Source organism: Pipistrellus hanaki, assembly GCF_964339955.1.
Source record: "Pipistrellus hanaki genome assembly, chromosome: 3".
Classification (NCBI taxonomy): Eukaryota; Metazoa; Chordata; class Mammalia; order Chiroptera; family Vespertilionidae; genus Pipistrellus; species Pipistrellus hanaki.
In genome coordinates this window covers 188,069,195-188,078,537 of record NC_140505.1, presented here as the reverse complement: position 1 = coordinate 188,078,537, position 9,343 = coordinate 188,069,195, and the positions used below count along the sequence as shown (strand labels likewise).

At 63.8% G+C, this 9,343-nt stretch overlaps 1 protein-coding gene across 1 annotated transcript; it reads left to right on the top strand.

Moving 5' to 3' along the window:
• Positions 1-578: 578 nt before the first annotated feature.
• Positions 579-5,284, top strand: MPPED1 (metallophosphoesterase domain containing 1; the record flags this gene model as incomplete). The annotated part of the gene is made up of 4 exons (XM_084876235.1): positions 579-610; positions 734-849; positions 3,836-3,949; positions 4,729-5,284. The coding sequence occupies 4 exons, from the start codon at positions 579-581 to the stop codon at positions 4,845-4,847; spliced, it is 381 nt and encodes a 126-aa protein (XP_084732361.1). The 3' UTR covers positions 4,848-5,284.
• Positions 5,285-9,343: the final 4,059 nt, after the last annotated feature.

Genomic DNA, 9,343 nt, shown 5'->3' with positions numbered 1-9,343 from the left:
GGGAAAGTGGGGGTGGACGGGGAGGGACGGGGGGGAGGGGGCGGGGAGAGGGCAGGGAGGGAGGCGGGGGGAGGGGGCATGGCGGGAGGGGACGGGGGAGGAGGGGGGAGGGAGGTGTGGGAAGGGACGGGGGGAGTGGACGGGGAGGGACGGGGGGGTGGGGGAGGTGGTAGGGAGGGAGGCGGGCGCAGTGGTGGCAGTCCTGAGACCTGCCTGGTGGGACCCGCCTCTCCCGGGCGGCCTGGGACCCGCTGTGTGATGTGGGCAGCGGGCACCTCCTGGGGGTCTCTGAGGGCAGTGAGCCCCCGCTCCCAGGATCGGAGGCGATGTGTTTCCGAGAACCAGGAGGTGCCCTATGGGGAACGTCACCCCGTGGAGGGCATTGGTGCAGGCGCGGGCGGTGGGGGCTGTGGTTCGGGGCCCCTGGCCTCCGATACTTCCCAGCAGTCTCGGTCAGGAGCCCCCTCCCGCTGACACCCCTCCCCTCCCGCCGGCCGTCCTGTGTGGTAAACGCTGGGTTCGATCTTTGAAAAGGGGGTCCTGTGTTTGGACGGCCACGGCCGGACCCTGCGCCTCGCATGGCGGCCGGGCTGAGGCGCCGGGCGACCTGGTATGGCCGAGGGCCTGCCGCAGCCGTGCCAGCCCGGCAGGGGCTCCGCGGGCACCCGGGGCGGGCCGGCCCCAGGATGGTCAGAGCCCCCGCTCACAGCCCGCTCTGACCCTCTCCTCCCAGGCAGCCCTGGTTTTACGGCTGGGGCTTCAACCTCCCGCGAGGACAGGCCCTGCTGGACAAGTGGAACCTCATCCCCGAAGGCGTGGACGTCCTGGTCACCCACGGGCCCCCCCTGGGTAAGATCCGCCCGGCCCGGCCTGGCCCGGCCCGGCCCGGCCCAGCCCAGCCCAGCCCCAGCCCGGCCCGGCCCAGCCCAGCCCAGCCCAGCCCAGCCCCAGCCCGGCCCGGCCCAGCCCAGCCCAGCCCCAGCCCGGCCCGGCCCAGCCCAGCCCAGTCCAGCCCCAGCCCGGCCCGGCCCAGCCCAGCCCAGCCCCAGCCCCAGCCCCAGCCCAGCCCCAGCCCAGCCCAGCCCAGCCCAGCCCAGCCCAGCCCCAGCCCCGCCCACCCAGCCCAGCCCCAGCCCTGCCCAGCCCAGCCCAGCTCAGCCCCAGCCCCAGCCCCACCCAGCCCAGCCCCAGCCCAGCCCCGCCCACCCTCAACCCCCCAGCCCCAGCCCAGCTCAGCCCCAGCCCCAGCCCAGCCCAGCCCCAGCCCCAGCCCCAGCCCCAGCCCCAGCCCAGCCCAGCCCAGCCCCGCCCACCCTCAACCCCCCAGCCCCAGCCCAGCTCAGCCCCAGCCCCAGCCCAGCCCAGCCCCAGCCCCAGCCCCAGCCCCAGCCCCAGCCCAGCCCAGCCCAGCCCAGCCCCGCCCACCCTCAAACCCCCCAGCCCCAGCCCCAGCCCCAGCCCCAGCCCCAGCCCCAGTCCCAGCCCAGCCCCAGCCCAGCCCCATCCCCAGCCCCAGCCTCAGCCCCAGCCCAGCCCAGCCCCAGCCCCAGCCCAGCCCCAGCCCAGCCCCAGCCCCAGCCCCAGCCCCACCCCACCCCAGCCCAGCCCAGCCCCAGCCCCAGCCCCACCCCAGCCCAGCCCCAGCCCCAGCCCCATCCCCAGCCAGCCCCAGCCCAGCCCCAGCCCCAGCCCCAGCCCCATCCCCAGCCCAGCCCCAGCCCAGCCCAGCCCCAGCCCAGCCTCGCCCACCCTCAACCCCCCAGCCCCAGCCCAGCCCCAACCCAGCCCAGCCCCAGGCCAGCCTGCCCTCTCCTGGAGGACACCGAGGGTGGGTGTGTGGGGAGCCAGTTGCTGGGGCCTCAGGAGTCGCCCCGTTGGCTTCCCAATCCCCTGAGCCGGGGCTGGGTTTGTGACTCCGCAGACTCCTCCAGCCCCGCCAGGAAGTCAGGATCGCTGCTGGGTTACACGTGTGGCGGCTGGAGCTTCCTGTCACACAGGAAGGAGCTGCCCTACTGTGTGCCAGAGTCAGAAAGCAGCTCAGAGTCCTGGGCACTCGCACCCAGGGCCACCCCACCCCTCCTCACCTGGCCCCTTTCCGCCCCTCAGCCCCTTCGATTCCGCCTCCAGGCTGTCCCAGCCGCTCCCTCTCTCCACATCTGCCCTCCCCAGTGGCTCTCTGACCACCTCCTCACTGGCCCACAGCCCCAAGTCCCGCCCCTTCCACTCCCCTCTTCACACCAGCTGTCGGTTATGCCATGCTATCCCCCTGGAACCCTCTGTGGCTCCCTCAGCCCCTTACAAGGAAGTGCAAACTCCTGGCAGTTCAGCCCAGACCAGCATCTTTTCTCCCACCACAGCCTCTGCCGCACTTGCCCCACCACTCGGTGCTTGGGGCCAGGCTGGGGCTGGGTGGCGCTGGACCTGGGCTCCCCGGATCCAGGGCTCCCAGGCCACCGGGCAGAGGGCCCAGAACGGCCCAGCCCCGGGACACGCTCAGGGTTCGGGAAGCCTGAGGCAGAGCAGAGACAGCTGCCAGAGGGGGCCTGGGAGCTTGGGGAGGAGGGGACCAAGAGTGGGGTCTGGGGGAGGCAGGGATGGGAGGAGGGGGGCGTCCCAGATGGGAGGGTCCAGGGCACCTGGTGCCATTGGCTCGCACACTGGGCAGGAGGGAGCTGCCCCACTGTGTGCCAGCGCCCAGCCAGGGCCCACGGAGTGCTGAGGGGAAGGCTTTGCCCCCGTTTTCAAGTGGAGGAGCCCCAGTCCCGGCCCTGGTAGGGTTTAGGGGCGACACAGGGCTGTGAGCCCCGGGGAGCCAGCTGACCGCACTTGTCGGTCCTCTGTGAGGCTCTGGGGCGGGCTGCTCTCCCCGCTCCCTCCCTCAGTCCATCTGTCCAAACAGTATCTTTGGTCCTCACCCCCTTCACACACACACACACACACACGCACACGCACACACGCACACGCATGCGCGCACACACACACACACACACACACACACACAGCCCTGTGGTGGGAAGGCCTGTGTGCCCGGCCCGGATGCCTGGGTGTGTTGCTGAATGAAACCAAGGCACAGAGAGGTCACAGGACTCTCCGAGGTCACACAGCCAGCTGGACCTGAAACCCAGGCGCCTGCCCCAAGCCTCTCTCTGCCCACTTCCCGCCTCTTCTCTCCCTCCTCCCGTCTCCCCTCCTCCCTCCTTTCATTCTCTCGCTGCCTCGTCTCTCTCCCTTTCTCCCTCTCTCATCTCAAGTGAACGTGTGTTGCCGCCTGCCTGATTCTCTGAGTCGAGGGGCCGTGTGCCCCCCCAGCAGCTGTGAAAGCCCGTTGTGCCCACCCAGAGGGGCGAGGGGCGAGGTGCCGCCTGGGTAATCAGCTCTGCTTTGTGTGCGTGGCCTGCGAGGCTCACCAGCAGCTGCCATGTGGGCGCCGGGAGGCTGGCGGGAGGGAGTTCCTTTTCATGCTTCCATGACGTTTGTTCAGAAGGTTTCAACGTGGCAGCCTCGCCCCGCCCCTCTCCGCGGCTGGCACGGGCACCCGGCCTCTCCTGCCCTCTCAGGCCTCCGTTTGCTTGTCGCTGCAGCGGTGGGTGCCACCTTGGGCCGCTGTGAGCATGGATGGCCAGGGCCCCCGTGTTCCAGCACTCCCGCCCTCCCCCCTCCCCCCTGGGCTCTTGTCAGCCGGCTGTGTGGCCAGCAGGGTGGGGCTGGCTGGGCCAGCGTGCCGGGTGTGGGAGCTGCGCCCGGCCTGTGAGTCCAGACGCCCGGTCCCCGGGGCGGCAGAGGCAGCTGACCGGGACTGGGTGACCGAGCCTCACTGCCCCGCTCTCCCGCGCAGGCTTCCTGGACTGGGTGCCCAAGAAGATGCAGCGGGTGGGCTGCGTGGAGCTGCTCAACACGGTGCAGAGGCGCGTCCAGCCGCGGCTGCACGTCTTCGGCCACATCCACGAAGGTCAGCTGCGGGCGGGCGGGGCCGCACGTACAGGGCTCCTCACGGCTCTTTAGAAGGCAGCTCGCCTCCTTCCACCCAGTGACCTCCTGCCGAGTTCTCTGGTGGAGGGAGTGGCCCGTTGGGGTTGGTGATGATGGTGATGCTGCTGCTGGTGGTGACAGTGATGATGGTGATGGTGGTGATGGTGATGGTGGTGATGATGGTGATGGTGGTGATAGTGGTGATGGTGGTGATGGTGATCGTGGTGATGGTGATCATGGTGATGATGATGGTGATGATGGTAGTGATGGTGATGATGATGATGGTGATGGTGGTGGTGATGGTGGTGATGATGGTGTTGATGGTGATGATGGTGATGGTGGTGATGATGGTGATGATGATGGTGATGGTGGTGGTGATGGTGGTGGTGATGGTGGTGATGATGATGGTGATGGTAGTGGTGATGGTGGTGATGATGATGGTGGTGATCATGTGATGGCGGTTGTGGTGGTGGTGCTGGTGTCAATGCTGATGTCTCACCGTGTGCTTTCCAGGCTCTGAGCCGAACACCCTTTGTGGATTCTCTCATTTGGTCCTCACAGGAGTCTTGGGAAGAGCATCTGACATTGTCACCCTTAGTTAGAGATGAAGAGACGAGGCTCAGAGTCTCAGTAGTTTGCCCCAGACTTACTCAGCCTATGGTGGCTGATGCCCTTGACTGCTGCCCCCACCAGACCACGCTTCCTGCTCCAGGCCCTGGCCTGCCCCTCAGCCTTGACAGGTGTGTGCTTCCTCTCCAGGGTACGGCGTCATGGCGGACGGGACCACCACCTATGTGAACGCGTCCGTGTGCACCGTGAACTACCAGCCCCTGAACCCGCCCATAGTCATCGACCTGCCCACGCCCCGGAACTCCTGACTGCCCCGCCGTCACGGCCCTCCCGCTGCGGCAGCTGGTGTGCCTGACTGAGAGCACGGAGCCCGCCCCCCTCCACGCACACAGCCGGCCGGCGGGGACCAGCCCGGCAGGTGCGCTGAGGCCTTGGGCTGAAGCCTCTCACCCCTGACTCCTCAGCCTCCGTCACCGGGAGCCGGGACCCTGGGGCCCTCGGGGCTCTGTGCTCATCGCTGTTTCCTGCGTGGACATCCGTGTGAAGGACCTGCTGAGCGGTGGCCGGCCGTGCTGGGAGGACGCACTCCCCTCCGCGGGGGAGCCTCGGGGTGTGGGAGCCGCTGTTTGGACGGAGGCTGGAAGTTCTTGCACAAAGTCTCTCTCTGGCCAGGGCCCCGCGGTTGCCAGCCCCAGGGCTGGGGGTGGTGGGGGGTTGTCACCAGTGTGACAGCCTCCTCCGCTCCCAGGCTGCGAGGAGGCGCGCCTGCTGTGCAGGGTCCGAGGGCGTGACCGGGATCTCAGGAATGCCGTGCCCTGGAGCCTGCACCCGGCGTGTGGGCCCCGTTTCCTGTGGGTGTCTTTGCAGACACTCGCTGCTCGCTCGCTGGCTCGGAGCCTGGATGATTCGGGGGTCGGTTGGTTCTACAGAATGAGCCCAGGACCCGCCGCAGGGTTCCCAAGTCATGGACGAAGCCTGGACCCCCCGGGGCTGGGCTGGTCTGCACAACTCTGCGGCCTGGAGGGCTCAGGCCGAGGCCACCTAACCACGCATGTGCTCGGGCTGGCGTGCACCGGGCACACGCATGCACACGCATGCACGCACATGCACACCCTTAATTTAATGAGCGGGTCCCCTGCTTCTCATTGCCGTCCTCCAATGGGGTTTCCCTCACGCTGTTTGGGTTCCACCTGGCGCGCCCACAGCCGAGGATGGCGAAGGGGTCACGGGCCTCGTCCCAGCGCCAGCTGGCCCGTAGCGGGAGGTGGCACAGTGACAGCACAGGCCCAGGGCCTCCCTTTTCTTCTTAAATCAGGACTGGGGGGGGATGGGGGCGTTGGGCTGAGTCTCTGAGGGAGGGGCAGCCAGCAGAGCCTGGTGAGGAGCGGCAAGGCAGGCAGGGGGGCGCGAGCAGCGTCAGCGTCTGTCTTCCTTTATGATTTGGCCGTTGTGCTCAGCGTGGATGTTTCTGCATCAGCTTTGATTTAAAAAAACCTGGCATTAAGATAGCATCCAGTGCCGTCCTCACTGAGGCTTTGGGTAAACCCTGAAATTGTGCTCCCGAGGGGAGGGACCGGCTTGCCTCTCCCGAGCCCCAGCCGGGAACCAGCCTTTGCTGTTACATCTCATTTACCCCGTACAGCCTGCAGGGTGGGCACCGCTGGCCCCGTTCTAGAGATGAGGTGAAGACCAGAGAGGCGGGGGAACTGGCCTGAGGGTGCACAGCTCAGAAGCGACAGCGGCAGGACCTGAACCTCGCTTTCCCCACCACCAGCTCCGCCTGCACGGCCAGGCGTGCCCGAGGTCCTTGTTTTGGTAACTGCGGTCCGTTCGGACCTGTCTGGTTCATTGCTCATGGCGCCCGGAGCCCTGCACCGTTCCTCCTCCTCGCGAGGCTCCTGGAGGGGCTCGGGGCACCACCGGTGGGGGAGGGGGGAGAGGGAGCTGCGGCCACATCGCACTGGCCCAGGCCAGCTCAGCACTTTGGGGGGGCAGCACTTTGGGAGCCCTGTTTGGCCAAGTGGTTCCTGGCAGCTGGGGTGTGTGCGAGGTCCGGGGTGCCCCAGACGCAGAGTTGGGGGTGGGGGGAGGGAGAAAAGGCCTTTCAGCCGCCTCTATGCATTTCTATGTGGACCACGATCTATAACTTGTTTTCCTGAGGTGTCTTCAGAAGAGGCTGTATTTTTATGTGGAGAAGGAAAGCTACGAAGGCAGCTGTTACTTTAAGAGAACATTCACTAACGTCCTTGGGGTACGGGGCTGATGGCGTGCTCCCCAACCATTTTGGCATAACTCGATTGTGGCTGTAATTTTTTTGTCAAGCATGTCAGACAATAAAGTCTTTGTAAAAAGAAAGGGAAGTCGCGTGGTGCCTCTTCCTGTGTCTGTGTGTCTGTGTGTCTGTGGGGCATGTGGGCAGGAGCAGAGCCACCCCGTGAGTCCTGGGTCTGGGACCTTCCTTCCATGGTCAGGGACAGGTGCCCTTCTGCTCTCTCCAGCATCCTGGGCACTGGGGCTCTCAGAGGTGGTTGGCAGGGGCAGTTCTGGGCCCTGTTGTGTTCAAATACCTTCCGGTAGCAGCATGTGCGACCCCACTCCTGCCAACCTAGCGGTCCAGGTGTTGCCCAAGAAAAGCTCTGGCAGCGTAGTGACTCCAGGCCCAAAGCTCCTCAAGCTGCAAGAATCCTGCCCCTTTCAATCATCCATCAATTCATCAATACACCCATCCACTCACCTACCCACTGCCCCATCCATCCATCCATCCATCCATCCGTCCATCCACTCACCCACCTATCCATTCAACCATCCATCCACCTATCTATCTATCTATTCATCCATCCATCCACCCACCATCTACCCATCCATCCATCCATCCATCCACCAATCCACCTATCCATTCAACCATCCATCCATTCATCCATCCATCCATCCATCCACCTATCTATCCATCCATCCATCCATCCACCCACCCAGCATCCATCTATCTACCCATCTAAACATTGACTCATCTACCCACCATCCACCTACTCATCCATCCATTTACCTATTGACCTATCCATCCATCCATCCATGCATCCATTCATTCCACACTCACTCACTGAGCACTCCCATGGGCCTGGCTTGGACTAGATGACAGTAGAGCTGCTGACAGGGTTGGGAGGTAGGTGGATGGGGAATGGATGTGGGGTGTGGGGATGGAGTGAGGGAGAGCTAAGATGGCAATGGATGCTGGCTGCCAGCATGAAGGTGGAGCATGGGAGTGGGAAGAGCGGGCTTAAGGAGAGGCATTGTGCCCGTGGGATATGCAGGAAGGTTTTTAAAAAACGTATATTTTTATTTACTTCAGAGAGGAGGGGAGAGAAGGGCGATAGGAACATCAATGGTGAGAGAATCACTTATCGGCTGCCTCCTGCACGCCCCGCACTGGGCATGTGCCCACAGCCTGGGGACCTACCCCTGACCTCCTGGTTCATAGGTCGATGCTCAGCTACTGAGCCACGCTGACCGGGCCCTAAGGGTTTAAGGTGGAGATTTTAAGGGGAGGGGGTCCCGGGGGAAGATCTCAATAGAATATTCGGCAGGTGTTTCCTTTCAGGGTTCAGGTCTCCGCTGCGGATTGGCTGGTGTCGGGGCAGCTGGTGTGAGGTCAGGCGTGGCTTCCCTATCTGGGCCTGGAGCTGAGATGCAACTGAGGCCCGAATGTTCTCTGAAGGAAGCAGAGGTCAGGGGGGCCAAACCGCATGACCTGCCATAGACCCTCAGGGGGTGTGTGGCAGGAGGCTAGACAGACCCGAGCAGAACAGGGTGGAGGGGCCCAGGACAGGTCACCAGGGCGGTAAGCCCCGGGTGCCTAGCGACAGGTGGGACCTTGACCCCAGGGTGACCTTTGCTCCACATCCCTCTCTAAGTGACCTGCACACACATGAATCTTGCTGAGCTTTCTGTTGCGACTGCACAGCATTTACAGAGGAGAGGAGGGAGAAGTGGTATTTTTAGAACATCGCGTCTCGTGATTCACGCAAACCATTCCTCTCGATTGTTTAAACCTTTGATTTCTGTCATCCGAGCTCACGTTTTTCACCACAGGGATGCTGTACAGTGTGTGAGGGTTATACCCTCTGGGGGAGGGGCCGCCATAAACAGCTGTGTATTAAAGGCCACATTCCAGCTGTCCCGTGGACACAGGCGTAGGGTCCACTCTCGCATGCTGCCCTGTAACTCGGTGTTCTCGGAGGCTCTTTGGGATGTCCTAGGTGACGGATTTACTTGTTTCTTCCCATTTTCCCTTTTCTTGCCTTGTTGTTCTGGCAGGCCTGGCAGTGAGCCGCACACTGGGAGGAGGGCCGTCCTGGCTGCTAACGCTCCCTCACGCTCCCTGTAATGTCAGCTTGAGGCTTCTGTGAACGTGTTCTATTCGGTTAGGAGGCCCCTGTATGTCCCAGCTTGTTGAGGCTTTTCTGAGGAATCCATGCCGGATTGATACGAGCGATGTGACGGTCTGGCCGGGTCTCTGGGAGCTCGCCCCCCGGGAGCTCACTGACCTTCCTGGAGAGGTGCTCCCTGTTCTCCTCCCGTTGGGAGCCCTCCCCGCTCCTCCTGGGATCCCCACATTCACTGTGCGCGCTGCGTGCTCCCTGTGCTCCCTGCTCTCCGAGGCTGTGCTCGGTTCTCTTTTTCGTTGTTGTTTAAGACCAGATGGCCTCAATTCACCTATCTACGAGTTTTCTATAAAACTCTTCTATAAGACTATTTCTCTTATTTTGGAAGGGTATTTTGCTAATTATAGAATTTTCTCCATTTTTTT